This window comes from Vombatus ursinus, unplaced genomic scaffold (genome assembly GCF_900497805.2).
Source record: "Vombatus ursinus unplaced genomic scaffold, bare-nosed wombat genome assembly UNPS02014832.1, whole genome shotgun sequence".
NCBI classification, from domain to species: domain Eukaryota; kingdom Metazoa; phylum Chordata; class Mammalia; order Diprotodontia; family Vombatidae; genus Vombatus; species Vombatus ursinus.
This window is the reverse complement of record NW_020954610.1, coordinates 72,986,175-73,009,558: the sequence shown is the minus strand read 5'-3', so window position 1 is coordinate 73,009,558 and position 23,384 is coordinate 72,986,175. Positions and strand designations below refer to the sequence as shown.

The 23,384-nt window shown below is 36.3% G+C and overlaps 1 protein-coding gene across 1 annotated transcript in view; it reads right to left on the bottom strand.

Annotated features, from left to right (window-relative positions):
- LOC114025811 (guanine nucleotide-binding protein G(q) subunit alpha) overlaps positions 1 to 23,384 on the bottom strand; it is a 272,993-nt gene that overhangs the window by 83,184 nt on the left and 166,425 nt on the right. The window contains exon 4 of the mRNA XM_027839342.1: positions 18,388 to 18,517. Within this exon, the coding sequence (XP_027695143.1) occupies positions 18,388 to 18,517 (130 nt within the window). The remainder of the gene's footprint in view (positions 1 to 18,387; positions 18,518 to 23,384) is intronic.

The window sequence follows — 23,384 nt, the reverse complement described above, 5'->3', positions numbered from 1 at the left end:
CTCTGGAAGTTCTAACTATATTATCCCATATCACACACACACACACACACACACACACACTCTCTCTCTCTCTCTCTCTCTCTCTCTCTCTCTCAATCTCTCTCTCTCTCACTCACCTTTTCACGTGGGATACCCCTGGCAACAAAGCCACTCATTTCATAGACAGATTCAATGTTTTGAAACCATGCCCTGAAAGGTTTGCATCTCATTTTTGAACATTAGACAAGGTGTCAACATATTGCTGGAGAAGGCAGATTGGAATACTGTCATCCTTTTCTTTTCACACAGTCACTATCCTAGTTCAACACCTTCTACTTGGATTACTACAACAGCCTCCTAATTGGTCTCCCAAATTCTTGTCTCTCATCTCCTACCCACTCTCCATATAGTTTTCTTTTAAAAAAAATTTTTTCCAATTACATATAAAAATATTTTTAATGTTCACTTCTAAATTTTGATCTCTAAATTCACTCCTTCCTTCTCACCCCTTCCCCCTCCCTAAGAAGCAAGCAATTTGATATAGGTTATACATGTGCAGTCATGTAAAACGTATTTTCATATTAATCATCTTGTGAAAGAAAACATAGATCAATTTTTCCCCATAAATATTCATACATTTCACTGAGATTTTAAGATTTATTGGTATATAATTGGGAAAAATAGCTCCTAATAATTGCTTTAATTTCCTCTTCACTGGTAGTGAATTCATCCTTTTCATTTTAATATTGGCAATTTGGTTTTCTTCTTTCTTTTTTTAATCAAATTATTTTATTGTGTTTTTTTTCATAAAACCAGCTCCTTGTTTTACTTACTAGTTCAATGGTTTTCTTACTTACAATTTTGTTAATTCTCTTTTGATTATCAGGATTTCCAATTTGGTGTTTAATTGGGGATTTTTAATTTGCTCTTTTTCTAGGTCTTCTTTTCTGGATTTTATTTTTTTATTTTTTAAATTTTAATTAATTTATTTTGATTTATCAACAATCACTTCCACATGCTTTTGAGTTTAAAATTTTTCTGCCCCTTCTTCCCCACCACCCTCCCCAAGACAGCGCACAATCTGATATAGGCTATACATATACATTCCTATTAAACATATTTTCACATTAGTGATATTGTAAGTAAGAATTAAAACCAATAGGAGGAACCACCAGAAAGAGAAAATAAAACTCAACTGGGGGCAGCTAGGTAGTGCAGTGAATAGAGCACCAGCCCTGAAGTCAGGAGGACCTGAGTTCAAATCCGGCCTCGGATCAAACACTTGACATGTACTAGCTGTGTGATCCTGGGCAAGTCACTTAACCCCAATTGCCTAAAACAAAACAAACAAACAAACAAAAAAAAACAAAAAAAAACCAAACTCAACAGAAGAGGAAAAAAATAGCAAATAGTATGCTTAGGTTTTTTTTTTTTTAGTTGCATGTCAATTGATCTGTTCTTTCTCTATTTTGTTGATGTAAGCATTTAGAGATATACATTTTCCCCTAAGTGGTGATTTGGCTACATCTCATAAATTTTGGTATGTTGTCTCATTGTTGTCATTCTCTTTAATGAAATTATTGATTTGTTCTTTGTTCTCATTCTTTAGGATTAGATTATTTAGTTTCCAATTAATTTTTAATTTATCTTTCTATGGCCCTTTATTGAATGTAATTTTCATCACCTTATGATCTGAAAAGAATGCATTTAATATTTCTGCTTTTCTGCACTGGGTTGTGAGGCTTTTAATGTCCTAATTCATGGTCTATTTTTGTGTAGGTGCCATGTACTGCTGAGGAAAAGGTGTATCCTTTTCTATTCCTATTTAATGTTCTCCAGGAGGAAGTCTATCCTATTAAACTTTTCTAAAACTCTATTCATCTCCTTAACTTCTTTCTTTTTAGTTTTTTTTTGTTAGATTTTTCTAGTTCTGAAAGGGGAAAGTTGAAGTTCCTCACTAGCATAGTTTAGCTGTCTATTTCTTCCTGTAACTTTTTCTTTAAGAATCTGGATGCTATACCATTATTTTTAATACTGATATTACTTCATTTTCTATGGTACCTTTAACAATATGTAGTTTCTTTGCTTATCTTTTTTAATTATTTCAATTTTTGCTTTTGTTTTGTCTGAAATCATGATTGTTACCCCTGCTTTTTGTTGTTTTTTCTTTTTTACTTCAGTTGAAGCCTAATAGATTCTGCTCCAGGCCCTTACTTTTACTCTGTGTGTGTGTCTCTGCTTCAGCTGTTCCTTGTAAACAACATATTGTAGGATTCTGTTTCTTAATCCACTCTGCTATCTGTTCCCATTTTATGGGTGAGTTCATCCCATTCACATTCACAGTTACAATTGCTAACTGTATTTCCCTCCATCCTATTTTTGCCCTGTTTATCCCTCTCTCTCTTTACCTTGTCCCTCCTCAAAAATGTTTTGCTTCTGACCACTGCCTCCCCCAATCTGACCTCCCTTCTATCAGCTTCTTCCCTTTCTATTATCCCTTTTACTTCTCTGTAGGGTAAGATAGATTTCTATACCCAACTGAATGTATACGTTATTTGTTCTTTGAGCCAATTCCAGTGACAATAAAGTTGAAGCACTCCCTTCCACCTCTCCCATTTTCTCCTCCACTGTAAAAACTCCTTCATGTGTCTTTTATGTGAGATAATTTACTCCATTCTATCTCTCCCTTTTCCGTTCTACCAGTGAATTCCTCTTTCTCACCCCTTAATTTTATTTTTTTAGATAATCATCTAATTATATTCAACTCCCACCCATGGCCCTCTGTCTATATATACTTCTTCTAACTTCCCCAATAATGAGAAAATTCTTTGGAGTTACAAGTATCATCTTCCCATATAGGAATGTAAACAGTTTAACTTTATTGAATCCCTTATGGTTTCTCTTTCCTGTTTATCTTTTTAAGCTTCTCTTGAGTGTTATATTTGTATGTCAAATTTTCTGTTCAGCTCTAGTCTTTTCATCAGGAATGTTTGAAAGTCCTCTATTTCATTAAATATCCATTTTTTCCCCATTGAAAGATTATACTCAGTTTTGCTGAGTAGGTCATTCTTTGTTACAATCCTAGCTCCTTTGCCCTCTGGAACATCATATTCCAAGTCCTCTGATCTTTTAATATAGAAGTTGCTAAATCTTGTGTTATCCTGACTGAGGCTCCATGATATTTGAATTGTTTTTTTCTGATTGCAAGCAGTATTTTCTCCTTGACCTGGGAGGTCTGGAATTTGACTATAATATTCTTGGGAGTTTTCATTTTGGGATCTCTTTCAGGAGGTGATCAGTGGATTCTTTCAATTTCTATTTTGTCCTCTGGTTTTAGGATATCAGGGCAGTTTTCCTCGACAATTTCTTAAAATATGATGCCTAGGCTCTTTGCTTTGATCATAGTTATCAGGTAGTCCAATATTCTTAAATTCTTTCTCCTGGATCAATCTTCCAGGTCAGTTGTTTTTCCAATGAGACATTTCACATTTTCTCATCTTTTGATTCTGTTTTACTGTTTTTTGAAGCTTCATGGAATCATTAGCTTCCACTTTTTTAATTTTTAAGGGTTTATTTTCTTCAGTAAGTTTCTGGATCTCTCTCTCTCTCTCTCTTTTTTCATTTGGCCAATTATGCTTTTTAAGGAATTATTTTCCTCAGTGAACTATTACACTTCCTTCACCATTTGGTCAACTTTATTTCTTAAGGAGTTGTTTTCTTCAGCAATTTTTTGTACATCTTTTCCCCATTTTTTTGTGCTTTCTTTACTAAGCTGTTAACTCTTTTTTCATAATTCTCTTGCATCATTCTCATTTCTTTTCCCAATTTTTCCTTTTCCTCTTATTCGATTTCTAAAATCCTTTTTAAGCTCTTCCAATAAATCTTTTTGAGCCTGATACCAATTCATTTTTTTTTTAAGGATTTGCATGTATATGTTTTGTCACTGTTGTCCTCTTCTGAGTTAATGGTTTCTTCCCTGTCACCACAATAACTTTCTATGGTCAGGTTCTTGTTTTCATTGTTTGCTCATTTTTCCAGCCTATTTCTTGACTTTTAACTTTATGTCAAAGTTGGGCTCTCTTTACAGGGTGGAAGGGGCACTGTCCCAAGTTTCTTTTTTTTTTAAATGCAGCTATTTTCATAGTTAGTTCAGGGAATCTGTAAGTTTTCAGTTCCTCCAACGTGGTATGATTTAAGAAGAGGTGCGGTCACTGCTTTCCTGGCCCATGCTATAGTCTGTGAGCAAATTCAAGTACTCTTTTCCATCCTGGAATGGTGACCAGGGTCCCTACTTCCCTGTGGCTGTGACTTCCTCACCCTGAGACTGTTACCCAGACCTTTGACCTGGATCCCCAGTGTAAGCAAAGTGTCCCCAGTCATCTCCTTCTGACTAGTTGTCTGATCTCCTCACCATTTGTGTGCTAAGAACTGAAGTGCCCAAGGTCTGCTGCTGTCTTGCTGGTGTGTCCTGTTGCTGGTTTGCTAGGGCACTATTGGCTTCCTGGGTACATCCTGCTACTTGCCATTGTACGTCCTGCTGCTGACTTGAAGTGGGCAGCCTGCACTGGACTACACTCCACTCTCAAACAGACCTTTCCCGTCGACCTTCTAAGTTGTCTTGGACCGGAAAATTGTTTCACCCGGTCCTTCGTTGGTTCTGCTGCTCCAGAATTTGTTTTAAGGTATAAGTTAAAGTTGTTTGGAGGGGAATTTGGGAGATCTCAGGTAAGTCCCTCCCTTTCCTCTGCCCACCCTCTCTCTGTATAGCTTCTTAGACAATCTTCCTAGGACACAGTTCTGACCATGACACTCCTTTGCTCAAAAATCTTCAGAGGCTCCCACTACTTCTAAAGCCTCCTTCAGCCTGGCATTTAAAGCCCTCTATATTTACTCCTATCGACATTTTATTTTAGTCAATATAGCTATAGAAGATAGAGTAATTATGTTTATTTTGTGTTATTAGTAATATAAATTGTTTTTCAAAAACTTTTCATGCAGTCTGTAAGTTGGTAATTGGGGATGGAGAGTTAACACCTAAGGAACCGTTCATTTTTTTTTTGTCTAAGATGTTAATTTAAAATAGTAGTGACATTTGGAATCTTGCTACACTGGCAAAATGTTAATCCACGAGTATTTTTGGACAGCTGAGAGAAGGACATTGTTCATGCACTTAAACTTTGCAGTTCTGGGCCTGGAATTGAGAAGTTGCTTTGTTGGAGGACTCACAGTTTTACTCCCATTCCTTAGTTGTCTTTATTAGCTGACAATAGGCTACATTCATAATTCATGGACTATTGTTTATTTTTAAATTTTTTTTAAAGTCATCCAACCTACTGAGTATGCTGTAGTGGGGATTTTTTTCTGCTGTGGTTTGAAATAAATGTTTGGTGAGGTTCCTTCCAACTCTGAAGTTCCATGAGTCCCTTAAAACCATATTCGCAGTCTGTCATCCACAAAATGATGGGGCTGAAAGAAATTATTTCTAAGATGGCTTTCCAGCTCTAAGACCCTATGTTTTGAATATTCTGTGATTATATGAAGTAAGACATTACAATTTCTTATTTGAAGTAACCTAGCCATAGGAAAGTTATGTTACTTACAAAATAGATATATAGCAAGGACTCATGAGGTCATAGTGAGAATGACCAACCAAATCGTGGTACCAAAAGGTAATGGAATATTACTATGCCTTACAACACCATAAATTTGAAGAATTCAGAAAAGCAAGGGAAGATATAAGAACTGAATCAAAGTGAAGTAAGCAGAATCAGGAAAGCAATGCACCCAATGGCTACAATAATGTAAATGGAAAGACCAAAAATCCTAAAACTAAATGATACGAATTTATAATGACCAAGCTTGGCTTTGGAAAAGAGAAGGGAAAAAAATGCATCTTCCCCTTCCTTCTTTGTGTAGGTGAGGGAATATAGGCATGGAATATTGTGTATACTACCAAAATTAGTTGATGTGTTAGTTTTGCTGAAGTATTTTTGCCCATCTTTTTTGTTTTTTGTTATGAGGAATAGCTTACTAGGTAGGGAGGGATACATTTAGAAATTAAAGTGATATAAGGACAAGGGATATCAACAATTATTTTAAAAGACCTTAGCAGGACCTTAACTAGAACTTATCAGCTTCTGTGCTCTATCTTCTAGGCCAACAGTTTTCATTTCTCACTCTTTCCTCCAGTCCCCCTTTGAAGGTTTTCATGGTATCCATGCTTCTTATCATTTTTTTCAAAAGCCCCAATAATCCGGCTTGGAGATTGCCCTGGAAGAGATGATGGCCCACAAGTGAGCTCCACATTCATGTAGGAGAGCACAGATTTAGAGCTGGAAGGAATCTCAGAGGCCACTGATGGAGACACTGAGGCATAGAGCAGGTAAATGACTTGCCCAGGTCACACAACTTGTAAGTGTCTGAGCTGGGATTTGTTTTCATGTCTTCATGACTCCCAATTCCACTGCCCTCTCCATTATACCATGTTGGCTCACTGAACTTTGAGGTGTTGTATGTCACATGCTCCCAAATGGAGAAAAGAACTTTTGTAGCTATCTGCAGTTAGGAAAAGATGGAAAAGGTCAGGCTGGAAGGAGACAGAAGGCTGATATGATGTGAGGAGGCAAAGTCCAAAGCTTCCCAGTAAGCTAGAGGAAGCACCCTCTCTATTCTACTCCAGGAATGTTGGGATCAGTTCTGACCATAGTTGTCATCCAGCTGGTATCTGACCAGCTTGACAGTGTTTGAACACCATTAGATACCTAACATTTACATAGCACTTTCAAGTTTTCAAAGCCTTTTTTTAAAAACATTATTTAATTTGAGCCATGCAAAAAACCTATGAGGTTGGTACTAGATTATTCTCATTTTATAACTATGGGAACTAAAACATAAAGAGGTTTGTGAAAGGATTTGAACAAGGACGATACATGGACAAAGTTGAAACAGACCCTGGTCTCCAGAAGCTTATATTCTAACATAGTGAAAGGATGCCAATTTCCAGAATCTATAACTAGGCTGGATGTGGAATTCCTGATACCAGACAGGCTAGGGCTGGTGGATTTCTTTAGCTCAGGAGTTCTGAGCTGCAGTGGGGCTGAGCTGGTCAGGTATCCAAACTAAGTCCAGCATCAATATGATGAACCCCCCAAAGCAGGGAGTCAGCTACCAGGTTGCCTAAGGAGGGGCAAACTAGGTCAGGTCAGAAGTAAAGCTCCCATAGAATCCAAAAGGATAGGATCTATAAGTTGTCCCCACACTTCCAATCAACTTGAGAAAGACAGACCCACTATTTTTTAAAATCTATAATTAGTTCTACATTGAATAGGCATTTTAATATTTGTTTATGCCATCATTTCAATGATATGCCAAATCATATGGTTCATGGAAAGAGTTAGGGATGACATAGGAGTGATAACATCAAGAAAATCTTGCTAATGTGTCATGTTATTACCTGCTTTTTAAAAGGTTTCTTTTATAACCTTGTGCTTCTTTTTCAAATTCCAATAAGCTCTAAATTTTACAATTTGTGCTTTCAGTGACAACTGCTACAAATCAGTGGTTCTCACATTTTTTTTTTTTGTGATTTGGTATTTGTCCTCAAGTGCCCCACCCTGCCTCTGTTTGTTTAAAAATTCTGGACTTATGCTTCCCTCCCTGTAATTCCTTTTCACCTGCACTATATCTGACAGTCTCCCCATTCTTTGTATCCACTTAGGCCTTTCAAGATTATCTTCTCACCCTGATGCTTCTGTATCAGTTAGTTATGTCTAGAGGTACACAGATCCCACATTTGAACCCTGGAGCTACAGACTATTTTATTTGGGCCCTTTTCACAGAAGAGGGATGTCATTTAAGGACAATACCCTCGGTTGGACACTATGGACATTAGCTCTTAAAGTACCTCTCTTCGGTAAAGGTTGGCACATGGTGCCACATTGGGTAATGGAGTTCACAGAACAGTACTGGAGGAAGAACTGTACTTAGTGTATCTATCCCCAGTGTTCCAACTCCTTTGAGGGGGTGGTTCTTTGCTGACAGATGGGTTGTAATTTTAAAGGGCCTGTAAAGATTTGCAAAGATATTGTTCTTCATTCTCCCCCTTTCCATTGACTGCCTGTACCTTGGAAGCCTGGAAAAAAAGAGGCCACTTCCCCACACCATTCCTGTATCCTCTCCTGTGGGTTTTACATGCAGACTGTGTTCTGCCAGTAGCTGGCATCTGTTCATGCCCACTTCTATGATTTATTTTTGTTAGAAAACAAAGTGTTTCATGGATTCTTATGACCAAAGAATGCATCTCTTGGGGCCAACTTGCTGATAGTGAACCTCTTCCTATTTAACTCTGCTTGTCCTCAGGCAGCAGTCTGTTCCCAATACCATAACTGAAGATTCAAAGATCCCACTAGAGGTCATAATCCACTGAAAGAGCCTTGAAGAACCCAGTGTGTCTTCCACATCATTATGAGGCATAGATGAGGACTCTGATTATGAGTAAACTGAGTGACTACTGGTGAGTATTACACTGGTACCCACAATATATTAAAAGACCTACAGAATGTAGAAAGATCTCTGGGTAAAAGGTCTGAGTTCAAATCTAGGTTCCACCACTCCCTACCTGTGTGACTTATTTGGGTCTCAGTTTCTTCCTCTCAAAATCATGGGGCTTGCCACGGTATCCTCCAGAGTCTTTTCCAGCTCAAAAAACTATGGTCCTTTGATCTCCAGTGCAGTAGATATATCCTCTATGGAGGCTTTTTTGGGAGGACATGAATAGGACTAGCCAATGATGAAAAGATTGTATGGGACTCAATCTGTACATTTGGAAGAAGAATCCATCTGAATGAGATCACAGATTGACTTAATTACTGAAGGGGAAGGAGAAAGAAGAGTTAGGAGGAGGAAAACATTAAATTAAATCTGGAACCAATTTAAGGATAATTCAATATAACATCCTTATTTTGTAGATAAGGAAACTGGTGCTCAAAAAATAAATTGACCTGCCTAAAGTCACCTACTCATTAGCTTGTGGCATGTGGCTGAATTACCATGATGTGACAAGTCATGCTCTATAAAACGTATCCTCTGGAGGATACCTGATTCTGTCAATGGTGGACCACTCTTCTAAAAGCAGAGAGAGAGAGAGAGAGAGACAGAGAGACAGAGAGACAGAGAGACAGAGAGACAGAGACAGAGAGAGACACAGAGAAAGAAATGTAAATCTCTCTATTTGTTTTTGCAAACCAAATTTCTTGATGAGGTATCAAAAAATTAAACTCATTGTCAGTGTTTCCAGAAAAATCTAGATTTAGAGTCTGATAACCTGGGTTCAAATTTTGAGTCTCCTATCAACTGGCTCTCCTGGATGACTCTGTATAAACCACTTAACTAAACTCCCCCAGCCTTATGGTTTCCTCATCTGTAAAATGAGGGGATTGAATGATATGTGAAATACCTTCTAATTTTAGATCTATGAAACTATGACTTAGTATCCTTATAGGATTTCTAGATTAAGAAGGTGTCATCAAACATGCAGCTATTTGATATTGTCCCCTTCATTTTTTCTCTTATGAAAATTTGTGTGCTAGTGTCAAAGATTTTGGTCAGAGTCCTAGTCAGTTTTTTTGTCTTAATTTGCAAGGCGAACAGGGTTTCACCAAGGAACATCACTGGTCTATGTGTGCTACTAAGTTAACTTGGGAACACATCCTGTATGCAAGACACTTACTCATTAGTAAAGCCAACTAGCAATCATTTGTGTTCTGTGAGCAAGTATGGCCCAGGGAATGTTTGAGAACCATAACCTTCCTTTAAAAAAATGAAAGACAATCAGAAAAAGCTACAGACACTCATCAGTAGAGCTTAACAAAGGAGATGAGTGAGGATAAAGGGCTTAGAAATGCAAACTAAAAAGCCTTGATACCATGAAGCTCCACACCTATGCATATGTGACTAATGACTATGGAGAGATACTAAACACAAAACCTTCCTCTACTGTAAAGCATATTAATTAATAGAGAGGTTGTGCTAAGTTTTCTTCAGAAAACAAAGTAGATTTTTTTGGGGATTCGTTATTGATCAATGGACATCCTCGCCCTTCCAAGTCTTGAAAAACTCCATAAAATGGTAGGAAATCAGCAAGCACCTGCAGTAATAGAACGGAATACTTCTGATGATGCATTTAAAATATGTAGATATAGATAGACAGATAGATAGAAAGGCACCTGATTTTATGTAGACTAAGTCCACACTCAACAGAACATAAAAATATCATCAGATCATAGAGATCATTGAGTACAACCCCTTCATTTCACAGATCAGGAAACTAAGGCACAGAGACTTACTTGTTCAGTATCATGGAGATAGTATCTAAAGCAGCTATTGAACTCAGTTCTTCCTGATTCTATGTCTAGTGTTCTTTTTACTAGGTTACACTGCCTCACAATCATAAACCTCTTTAAAAAGGCGTATGACATTAGTAAACTCTCATGCTATAGGCAAACCAACCTCCCCCTTTCTCCCAAAGAGACATAAGGGAATTGAGGGCAGATTTATTGATTTATTTGACTTTGAGAAGGCAGGCATATTTGACTGGTTGGTAGATCTTGGGTTTGGCTCAAATTTTTGGTTCTCTTAAGGCCTAGATAAACTCAAGAGACTTTAGAGTAGGGTTCTCCATCATAGAAGGGGAGAAGACTGAACTGAGATAGCAGGGACAAAAGCACAGATAAGAAGAGCCAGTGGTTTAGTTCAAACCATGCCTTGCTGCAGAGAGTGAAGAGAATCCATTGAACCAAAAGCTACCAAAATAACAATGAATATTTTCTTTCTATAAGGAAAGTTTACTCTAAATAACTGGTTACAATTCATCTTGTCCCCAAGTGATTTTTTTTTTTCCTTTAGGATTGGGTCTGGTATTTCATGAGTACAGGAATTGTTAAAGAGGAAACTTGCTGGATTGTTGGAAAGTTACCTGGTGCATTGAGAGGTAAGTGATCTGCCCAGGGTCCTACTGGTAGCATGTGAGAGGCAAGACTCAAATACAAATCTTTCTAATTCAAAAGCTGATTCTTGATGATTCTAAATGCTCCATTGTGATGTGCTGAATAATTAAGAATTTTAAAGTCTAGAATGAATAGAGAAACAGAATAAAGAGTTTTAAGAAAAGAATACAAAAAAGATGGCAAATGAATGCAAAAGAAAATAGAAGGAAAGGAGATATGCAACAAAGGAATGAATAAAGAAGCGGGAAAAGTCTAACTTTAAAAAAGTAGAGCATTGTTCATGAAAATTCAATGTTAAAACCATTTTTACAAAGACACTAAGAAATTATTTGCCTATTAAAATGCTCTTCTCTTTTCCAACTACATATCTTGTATGAGGCCAGATTTTCTTCATCTACGTCAATAAAAACAACATTGTGATAGATTGAATGCAGAAGCAGATAGGAGAAACCACCTATGTTTTATTAAGCAGTGAGGGCTAAAGGATAGAATGCCAGAAGAGAGAGGTAAGTTCTAGTACTAGTTCTATCATTACCTAGGGATGTGATTTGGATAAGTCACTGAACCTCTTTGGGCCTCAATTTCCTGGTCTATAAAATATATCATAAAATGTGTACTTCCTGACATACAGGGTATGTCAAAGTACTTGAAAAGAGAAGAAAACAATAAAAGAAAGTGAGGTAGTAGTCTCTTTTCTAGTAGCAGTCTGGATTTTTGAGTCACAGCTCTGACACTTATTTGCTATTTAAGTCTTGGCAATCCCTTTAACCTATCTCTGGGCCTCAGTTTACTCATCTGGAAAATGGAAGCAATAGTAATTATACTATTTATTCTACAGGATTGTGGCTTGTAAGCTTTACAATGCTTTATATAAAAGTGACATTTCGCTATTGTTTTCTTCTTCCTTTTCTTGTTAGCTGCACAATTTAGGGAAAGGATGTGTGGAGCTTATGAGTCACTATCTGCTCCCTTCCTCCATTAAGACTCTAGGAGTCTTTAAAAAGTTCATTAAAGTCCTTAAAAAACCATAATCTTGCCACCAAAATTCATAAATATTTATCTAGTGTAATTTGTAGAGACTCCCATTATTAAAAAACACATAGGTAAGATTACTGTCTAAATCTTGCCCAAAGTGCTTTGAGATCCTTTAAAATGTTATATAGGGCAGCTAGGTGGCGCAGTGGATAGAGTACCACCCCTGAAGTCAGGAGGACCTGAGTTCAAATCTGGCCTCAGACCAAACACTTGACACTTACTAGCTGTGTGACCCTGGGCAAGTCACTTAACCCCAATTGCCTAAAATAAAATAAAATAAAATAAAATAAAATAAAATAAAATAAAATGTTATATAAATTCAATCAGAAGTAACCAGGCTGGCCAGTGAACCCATATAGTAATAACAAAGAACAATCATCCTGGAAATGTTTTGCTTCCTTCAGAGTTCAGATATTTGAATGAACTGAATTTACTTGATCAAAAACACACCGATAAACTGAGCTATATTTATATGAATGGCTGATTGCTACAAGCACGCTGAAGTAGATGGGCCTGTGAGTTTACTTCTGGTACAAGAGCTGACTCCCTCCAAGTGACTGTCCTTGGAGTCACCATGAAAGAAAGTGCAAAAAGTTTCCAGGTCAGCGTACCTCCAATAGGAGGGGGCTGGTGCTATACACCCATCATTTCAGTGCACTATTAGGAAGTCAGACAGTTCATAAACATTTATTAAGTGCCTACTATCACTATGTTAAGTTCTGGGGATATAAAGAAAGACTAAAATAGTACTTGCTCTTAAAAAGCCCCTAGTCAAACTGGTGAGAGATCATGAAAACAACTGCTTTTACATACAAACAAACCACATACAGGATTAATTGGACATAATCAACTGAAGGAAAGTACTATAATTAAGGGGGTTCAAAAAAGTCTTCTTATAGAAGGTGGGATTTTATCTGGGACTTGAAGGAAACCAGGGAAGTCAGGAGGTGGAAATGTGGAGAGAATACTCCATGGATGAGGGACATCCGGTGAAAATTCCCAGAGTTGAGAGAGGAAGTATCTTGTTCAAGAAACACCAAGGGGACTAGTGTCATTGGATGAGAAGATACTTGGGGGGGGGGGGGGTAGAAGGTATCAAAAGACTGGAAAAGAGAAGGAGGACAAGGTGTGCGGGGCTTTGAATGCCAACCAGAGGAGTTTATATTTGATTCTGGAAGTGAGAAGGAGCCACTGCAGTTTATAGAGTAGGGAGGTGACATGGTCAAATCTAGGCTTTGGAAAGATCAGGTTGACAAGTGAGTAGAAGATGGACCGGAATGGAGAGAGACCCATGCCAGGGAGACTAACTAAAGGGCCACTGCAGTAGTTGTTGTTTGTCCTTCATCTGAAGAAGAACAATAACATTTTGAGGTGATATCCTGACTTGTGCATGAATTGGATTTAGTTTAATGAGGCAGAGTCATCAAGTAAGGTGGCAAAGGCCCCTACCAGGGAAAGGTCAGTGTCAGAAGAAACGGGGGGCGTAGGTGAGTGATCTGATGAATTGATGAGAATCGGTAACAACTTGGACATGGGAAGTGTCAAGGACAACCCTTGGGATTGCAAGCCAGAGTGACTGGGCAGAAGTTGGTACCCTCAACAGTAACGACGTAGGGAAGAGTTTGTTAGGAAAGATACTGAGTTGAATTTTGCACATGTTAAATGTAAGATATATAAAGGGCATAGAGCTTAAGACGTCCAATAGGCAGGTGGAGATGTGGTACTGGAAGTCAGCAGGGAAATTAGGGTTGGATAAGTAAATTTAAGAATCATTAGAGACTATAATTGAATCTATGGAAGCTGATGAGAAACACTGAGAAAGAAGAGTCAGATAGGTAGGGAGAAAACCAGGGGTAGTGCTATAAAAACTTAATCATGGAGGAGAGGGTGATCAATCATGTCTAAGGCTACCGAGAAGTCAAGAGGGATGAGGACTGAGAAAAGGCCTTTAGATTTGACAATTAAGAGATTACGAGTCACTTTGGAGAGAGCAGTTTTGGTTGAATGATGAGGTCAGAAACTATACTGAAGAAAGTTAAGAGTGAGAGGAAAGGAAGGGGATGCACCAATTATACAGATGGCCTTTTCAAGGAGTTAGGCCACAAAAGAGGGGAGAGAAATGAGACAGATGATAGGATACATGGATCAAATGAGGAGTTTTTTAGAATGGAGCAAAGGCAGAAATTTATATCAAAAAGTTCCTGAAAAATCCACTAGTGTAGTTGAGTTAGAACAGACAAAAGCACATCAATACAAGAGTTAAAGTATAAGGCACCAGGTACTCAGAGAATTACCTTTTTTTTTAAATCAAAAACAGAGACCCAACCCAAAGCCTCCGTTCCTCTACCCTTTCAGCTCTCAGTTGTTCACACTTTCCATCTTCCTAGGAAAAGAATGGATGCATCAAAATCTGTTCTCGGGCCATTTTTGTAAGTATATACAAGGTGAGGAATAAAGAAAGAAATCTGTTTAGATGAAAATGATGAACACAAGATTTCAAACCCAAGGATAATGTCTCAGAAATTTCTTTTCATTTTTATCCTACCATGCACAGAACATATTTTTAAGCCTTAGGAAAAACAAAACTCTTTAGTTATGAGCATCCTCAAATGATTTAGGGGGGATGGTGAGAGGTAGACCTTTACAAATAAGGATAATTCAGAACAAATGTCCAGATGGAAACAGGTTTATGATAATGTTCTCGCATTACCAATAGGAATGAGCATGAAGATATGGTCAGAACAATAAGCAGCATTTCCCTCTCCTCCCTTGGTTTCCTCGATAGTGATTTCTCCAGCTTCTGTTGCTTGTCCAATCCCTCCTTCTTTAGGCTCTTTTGTTAGGCCATCATCCATCCCCTACCACCAGAGCTCTGTTTCAAGCTCTCTTCTTCCTCTCTTCACATACAATTTCTTAAATATCATCAGTTTTCACAGGTTCAAGTATAATTGTTGCACAGATGATGCCTAAATTTATATAACTGGTCATAACCTCTCTCTTGAATTCCACTGATATACTGTCAACTACCCATGGATTATCTCCTGGATGTCCTTCAGGCATATCAAACTCATGTTCAGAATGAAAATATCATAAAACCCAGTGTTCTTCTAAACTTCCTTATTTCTGTGAAAGACACCACCATCTTCCGAGACAAGTTTGCAGGATGGATGGATGTAATAAACATCTACTATGCACCAGGTACTGTACTAAGCACTTTACAAATTATTATTTCATTTGATCTTAACCTCAGATTCATAACCTCAGAGTCATCCAAGAATCCTTCTCATCTTTCATCCTTCAAATATGTTCAGGATTTAGTCTAAAGGATTTATGTAACCTTTATTGAGGCTATATGTAGAAGTCAAAGTTATGCTAAATTTCATGTATATTGTAGATGGGATGTTAATTTCAGTTAAAAAAAAATGAAACAGAAAATTAAAATGAACTGAGAATCCAGCAGCTCTTGCATCTAATCCATTGCCAAATCTTGTCAAACCTCTTTCCACAAGTATAAAATGTGTAAACAGTGAAGAGATACAAGACACAAATAAAACATGCAAACTTAAAAAACAGATATGAGAAACTGTCTGATTTAAAACTCTACAGTAGTTATTCAGGTTCTTTTATTCTTCCTCTTTGCTTTTTGACTTTGGGTATGGGCACTTCATTTGTTTTAAATTAAGCTGTAGGGTACTAGGCATATGGAAGTTGGATAACAAAAAACTGCAAATTAAAACAACCTTGAGATTTAACCTTAAACCCGGAAAATTGGCAAAGATGACAAAAGATAGAAATAGTCAAAGTTGGAAGAACTCATTAAGATGCTGTTGGTGGTGCTGTCAAATTGGTTCAAATGTCCTGGAAAATAAATTTAGAATGATACACTTTTAAAAAAGTTACTAAATGTTTTAGACCATTTGATCCAGCAATCCTTCTAGTAGGGCATATGCCCCAAACGAGGTGAAAGATAGAAAAATAAGTCCCATATGTATCAAAATATTTTGGGGTTTTTTTGGTATTGAACTTTTCTTTTCTTTTTTTAAAATATCTCCCCCCTCAATTATGTGCCAAAATATTTAGAGCAGCATTTCTGGAAATCTGGAAACAAAGTAGGTACTTACCAAGTGAGAAATGAATAGCTAAATAAATTATGTATTATATTAATACAATGTAATATTACTGTGGTATATAAGAAAGGATGAATAAAGAAGTCATAGGAGCATGGGAAGATTTACTGAAACTATGAGACCAAAGAAAACAGAATCAAGGAAAAAACACGTATACTAACCATAATATTATAAAGAAAAACAATACTAAAAAGCAGCAGAATTCAGATCAAATAGAATGACTAATCTTCCTTGGTTCCAGAGGACTGATAAGCAAGCACATTTCCTTCTTTTTGGAAAAGAGGTGGTGGCCTACAGTACAAGTTATCAGATGCACAGCTGGCTTTGTCTAGCTGCTTTTCTTTATTGCTAGGGAACAATCTATTAGTGGGAAGGAGAAGAATTATCCCAAGAGCTGGCAGTTGGACAACTGAACAAACCACATTCTTAGAAAGAAGCATTTCCTTGATCTGAAAGACCAGATATTTATCACAAGAACCATAGAAAAATTTTTGAAATCCAAAGGCAGAGGAAATTCAGGCAATGGATATCATACATTAAACATACAGTCAATACCTTACATCTTACTTTAAATATGTTCAGGATTTAGACCTATATAAGGGATTTATGCAACCTTTAACAAGGATATACAAAGAAGGCAAAGTTATGTTGAATTACATGTATATTGTAGACAGGATTTTAATTTCAGTTAAAAAAAAAAAGAAACAGAAAAATAAAATGACCTGAGAGTCCAGCAGCTTTTGCATGACTTGTGAACATGTATTTCCTTAAGAGTAAACACAGAAAATATACCAGGCTTCATCGCAGTCAGCCTTAAAAGATCCAGAACTAATTTTTGCGCATAGTCTAACCTTTAAAAAAGGTAACTCAATGTCTATATTAGAGACATATGATCTTTTGCAAACAGCAGACTAAGTTTTCCTAATGGATTCTAACTCTTTAGGGCAAAGAGCTTCCTCTTCTTTTCAACAAGAATCCCTTTTGGATCAGAACTAACTATTCCACCAGACATTATCTTTCAACATCCTGAACATAAGTTCACCCTGGAAATCCTGATTAGCTTGCAAAGCATTAGTAAAGGGAATTGTGCCTAAATCATGTTCACAAAAGAGGAAACTTCAAAATTTAGTCCATGTTGCATGCACACACACACACTCTGCTAGACCCTGAGTTATGAAGATTTATTCAGCTAAGGTAACATGACAAAAATAGGTCCCATATTCACCATGAGTAACTGCCACCAACCAAAGGCTCAGACTTAAGTGATTAAGTGACTTACGCCTGGTCACACAGTCCATGTAAAACACTTTTAACTAACATCTTCTCATGTACAGAGAAAACAGTTACAATACAATTTAAACTAGAGTTGAGGAATAACTCTTCACAATAGTGTATCACTTGTTTTCATCTTTTTGCTCACAGATTCAAGACATGAGAACAAATTCCTTAAAATTTAGCACAAATTTAATGATGTGATGTTCTAGAGAATTCCTGCTTCAAGGAAATCAAGCTTCAAGGACTCTTCAAGGACTACCTGTCCATCACTAGCAAATTGTTAAAAAAAACAACAACAACAACAAAAACAAAAAAACAAATAAACAATTACATCTGACTGTTAATAACCATGCCATAAGCTCCCCAAATCTACTTTTCAAGGGGGATGCATGCAAAATTATCTTAAGGTTATCATACTGACCTCCACATGGCTGCCAATGTCATCTGTCAATGTGCCTGGCACATAGTAGGTACTCAGTGTTTATTGAAGTAAAGTGATTGTAAGGGGTTAAAGTTAAAATTGGAAACACATCTGCTCATACATCCTGGTAAAATGGACTATTGATTTAGGACATATAAATGCATATGTTATGTGGTCAAATTACACATATATACATGTATAAACACACTATATACGTGCACATATGCATGTATAAATACACTATATATGTGCACATATACATACATATTTGTGTATACAAACATATATATATACACACACACAGAATACGGTATCTCAAAAGTCTTAGTATACACAGGCATCTAAACTGGATTAATACTGGACTTTTTGCTGTATATTAACTAGGTCCCAAAGTCATCTATCAAGACATCAGGAGAAAGTTTCTGTCTCTTCTGTCCTCTCTCTCTTCCTCTCTTTTTCTCACACCCACAAAGACATACACACCACCACCATCACTTCTACCACATACTAAGAATACAATCAATTGCGTTTCCCAGTGTGCACTTACCTCATTGTCTGACTCCACAAGAACTTGATCGTATTCACTAAGGGCTACTAGGAACATAATAGAGGTGACATTTTCAAAGCAGTGTATCCATTTTCTTCTTTCTGATCTCTGGCCCCCAACATCCACCATTCTGTAAGGTTGAAAATATACAGATCAATCTCAGGTAAGGAAAACTTAAGAAAAATCAATACACATTTATTTAGGGAATTTTGTTCACTAACACAAATGGTGGGGTGTAATTTAAAAAAAGAAACAATTTGTTTTTCAGAAAGTGATATTAAATTCAACAAAAAGTCACTGAATGAATGCCAGCTTGTATGGCAAGGTGGGAGAGAAGAACATTTTGAGTAATCAAATATTCTAGCTAATAGAAAACTATGACATATATCATACATAGATTGCTAGTTTTATTATCATTCTTTTTATTTTTTAATTAATTTCTTTTCAGTTGTCAAGCATTTTTCCTCCCTCCAAGAATCCTCCACTGGAAAAGAAGAAGGAAAAACAAAATCTATGTAGAAAATAAGTATAGTAAATCAAAACAAATTCCCATAGTAGCTATATCCAAAAATGTGTGTCTTATTTACATATTAGCCCATTGCCTCTCTGTTAGGATGTGGGTGGCATTTTTCAAAATTGGACCTCTGGAATGATGGTTGATCACTACATAGATAACCAGTTTTAAAAGACAGAATCCAAGAAAATAAAATATACCTAGTTTTAAAACCATAGCGAAGATAATTTAATATTTCTTTAATGATACAAAGGCATTTGTCTTTAGGGTGGCCTCAAGGATACCTTTATGAACATCGATAATTACCACACTTTCAAAGTAAAAGGGTCTGGTTAATAATAGTGATTTCTAGTCAACTGAATGCCAGAAAACAGAATTAACTATATTATTTAATAATAATTTATATGTGATAAAAAGGGGAGAATTGTTTCCCTGTTTTTTTGAGTTCAATAAAACTCATACACATCAATGATTATGCATTTAAGTGGCTACAGTACTCTTAAAGTAAAAACAATAAAGTACATGACCCTGACATGAAATAAGAGCAAAACTTTAGTATTCTGTCTTTGGCCATACGCACAATAGGAAATACCTTGTGTGTCATAAACACCTTCTGAACACAAATATTCAAAAGATAGTTGTATCTTTGTGTATGATACAATACAACATCCTGTCTTTTTTTCTAGCCTGAAAAGATTGTTGAACAAAAGTATATGGTACATTTCTATATCTTCCATAAGGAATAAAGTACATAAACTTGGAAACAAATTTAAATTTCCTTGCAAATGATTTTTTTTTTTGAAAAATGTCCACATTAAATTTGTTTTGCATGATTATACATGTTTGTAATTTTTTTTTCTTTGCTGTTTCAATGGGTAGGGGAGGAGTGAGAGAGAATTTGGAACAAAAAATAAAATCAATTTAAATTTTTAATATGTTCACATTTACTGTCAAGTTTGCCATATGGATTCTTCCAATGAGAACTCAGAAGTGAAATGTCAGAAATTTCTAAGTTTTAGGCCTGGGTTTACCACATGTTAAACATCCTGGAGATAAACATTGAACTTTAGCTTCCTCTCCTATAATAAAGGCATTAAAATTTTGATCTGTTTTATAAGGACGCCAACTAATTAATGAAATAGTTATTGGCTTTTAACTTGGAAGATGTTGTTACTGGTCCTGCTACCATTCAGTCTGATTTACCATTACAATAGTGTGATGGATTTCTTTTGATGCATCTATGTTTTCTCACCTCTTCTAAGATAGCCTAGGCTGGAAGAGAGGAAATGACAAAGGGGGAAAGTGACTCCTGTTGTAGCAGCTTTTCCACTGTCTGGCCATTCAACAACCCAGGAGGTTGAGCAATAGGGTCCTGATATGGGACCAATACTAAAGCTCTTTGGACAGCCGTATTAGTTAACCTAATACGCTATATCATGAATGAAGGTTAAACAGAAATAATATTGTCAAATGCATTAAATTCCCCTGAGCTAAGCAAACAAACACTAAGCAAAGGATTATAGCATTCCACATAATAAGAAGGATTTAGAGAAAAATACCTGTTACACACATGAAGGTTTTTTAGCCAGCTTTTTTTTAAATCATGGATTGTATACATACTATTTGGTAATTTCAGTAAAAAGGTACAGACCAAAAAGTCTCTGAATATTTTGTCTGTGTGCATTATAAGAGGAAATTAACTTCTGTTAGGGGAAATGGTAGGATTGAAATGTACCATGTGAGAGCAGAGTAAATCCACAGAATGTTGACTTTGTTGAGAAAATAAATACCAGATAACAACTGAAAGCAAGAAAGCTTTATATAGAACTGGGTCAAATCAAGATCTACAAAGGGGTGCAACAAGAAGATATACTTTTCCTAACATTATTTATGGCTACCTTAGAGACAGGACTCCATTGCTTTGACTAGGAAATGAAGTAATAATTGATGGTAAACATCTCAGGTCTCTCTCTCTCTCTCTCTCTCTCTCTCTCTCTGTCTCCTTCCCTTTCTCTTTGTCTTTCTCTCTCTCTCCTTCCTCCCTTTATTAGCAAGTAAGTGATCTCTTAGAATTCCAAGAAAATCTGTAGGGGCTTTATGGGGTATCTAAACTGATAGTCTTAAAGATCAAGAAAGTAGTGAAATATATGCACCTTAGTCACTAAATTCAGCAAGATAATAATATGAACAAAATGAACCAGAGAATGCAAAGTGGCCCAATGCCACATTAGAAAATATTGATTGATTGGGTATCACCATAACAATCAGAGCAAAAATATTAAACTGTACAGGGATGCCTGTGATGATGGTTAACATACTGGAATACTGATCTAACACAAAATGTGAATAGCAGCAGTATGTATATACCCAGTATTTAATGGAAAGAATGATGTACAAATGATGGAAAGTCATGGATAGTAGATGATCGAAGGCAGACCATCATGAAAACAAATATGCTAGGAAGTCATGTAGCTAGGATTGCAGTCAACAAATGAGCCACAATTCTAAACTGTGGGGATCCCACATTACCATAAATAGCCAGCCAGGAAGCAGAAAACTCTGTGGAATGATTCAGTGATTTGACTATTTGGACATAAGGAAAAGGCCCTCACAAATATGGCATAGGCTAGGTGTGTGTTTTCGTTATGATGAATGATGCCGGATTCAAATGTGGATGTGAATGCATAATCAAAAGAATAAAATTCTTAAAATTCTTCCACTAAAATAAGTTAAATGTAGAAGTTAGAAAGTAAGACTTTTAAAGAATTCATCTTAGTATAATGACTTTTGGTTTATAGAACTGTATATAAATAAAAGATCTAAAGAATGCTTCCGTAAACTCTGACTTTAGGAGCAGGGTACAAGAAGAAAGATAACTGGACTTAGAAACAGACCTATGTTTAAGTGCCAATTTCTATCACTTAGTATCCACATGATTTAGGAAGGTCACCAGCTCCCTGGACCTCAGTTTCCTCATTTAATAATTTTAATAGTAATTGCACTACTTATCTCAAAAGATCATTGGAAGGAAAGGGCTTTGAAATCTGTAAAGAACTCTATAAATGTTATTCTGAAGATAGTAAAGAAGAGGACATAAGAGGATAGACAATAAAGATAAAGAGAATAATGATTGGGGGGGTAGTCATCAAAATAGAATTTTTTAGGACTATGTAGACTAGTGTAAATGTTAAAACACTGACTCCTCGCTGATCCCAAACTGGGGGAAAAACAAACAAAGAAAAAAACAGCTCTTAGGTGTTCGCATCTGAACTGGAGTAGAGTCTTTGTCCCATCTAATTTATTTCCAGATCAATCCCACAAAAAAACTGTGTTGATGGTGGCATTTGATTGTCCTTCTTACATATTACATTTTCTAGAGTGAAATCACATAACTAAAGTGCATGGACTGATGAACTGGCAAAATGTGAAATGTAAGATAAAGAATAAACTGGATTGATGATCAGTCAGTTCATACGTGTCAAGTGCTTTGAAGATCAAAATCTCCATGAAATCGCTACCGCTTTTGTTTCTCAAAATCTTCTGTGATATTGACTTATAATTAAAACATAGATGTTAAAATACAGACCTCTAAAATGCTGTGTCTTCAAAACTAAGGGGCTACTCCACTTCGTCACTATTTTACTGGCACAGCTCTTCTAGTGACTGGTGGCAGAGTGAAAGTTAGTTTAGAAAGAGCAGATCCTAAGTTGTTATGGGGTGATGGAAGACCTGACTGGGTTTAATGAGCCTATATTTTCTTTTCAGGCATACTGGCAGAATATACATCCCCAATGAACTTTATGTTCTTGTTTAGACGTATATTCAAGGTAGTATATGACCATAGATACCATCTCTCCATTTCTCAAGGTACAATGAAAGTTGGATTCTAATTAAGAGTACAATCAAATGATTATGGAAGAAGAGATTAAAGAGACATAGCTCTGTATTGTTTATTTCCCCTTGTTTGTGAAAAAAAAAACCCATAATATTATTGCTAAATTATCATTGGACAAAAACAAACAGTGGGGGGGGAAGTATAGCTCCTTTCTCATTTGCTCTGCAACATGAGGCTAACTAATCCTACATGCAAATGTTACGAACATTCCTAAACACTCAACCTTATAAAGAAATGTAAAAAAAGCTCATGTTATTTGTATTAGTGGTCGAAAATTCTGCATTTGGTAGAGGAAGTAATGTTGACTGAAACACAATATGAAAATCTTTGTAACATACAATTTCTCCTCATAAAAGCATCAAATATATCTTATGTACTTTCAATAATGGACAAATTCCTCTACAGTTAATTTGATTCTAGATTTATTTAGGAGTAGAACCAGTATTTGTGCAACTGGATGTAATTCCACTTCCTGCAAACATAAACTTTCTTCTATATCTGCCTTCAAGGAAGTATTCAACCAACCATAAAGGAGGTTCATTCAGTCAAGAGTGTCTAAGTCGAAAATCCTACGGTAATAGAAATTAA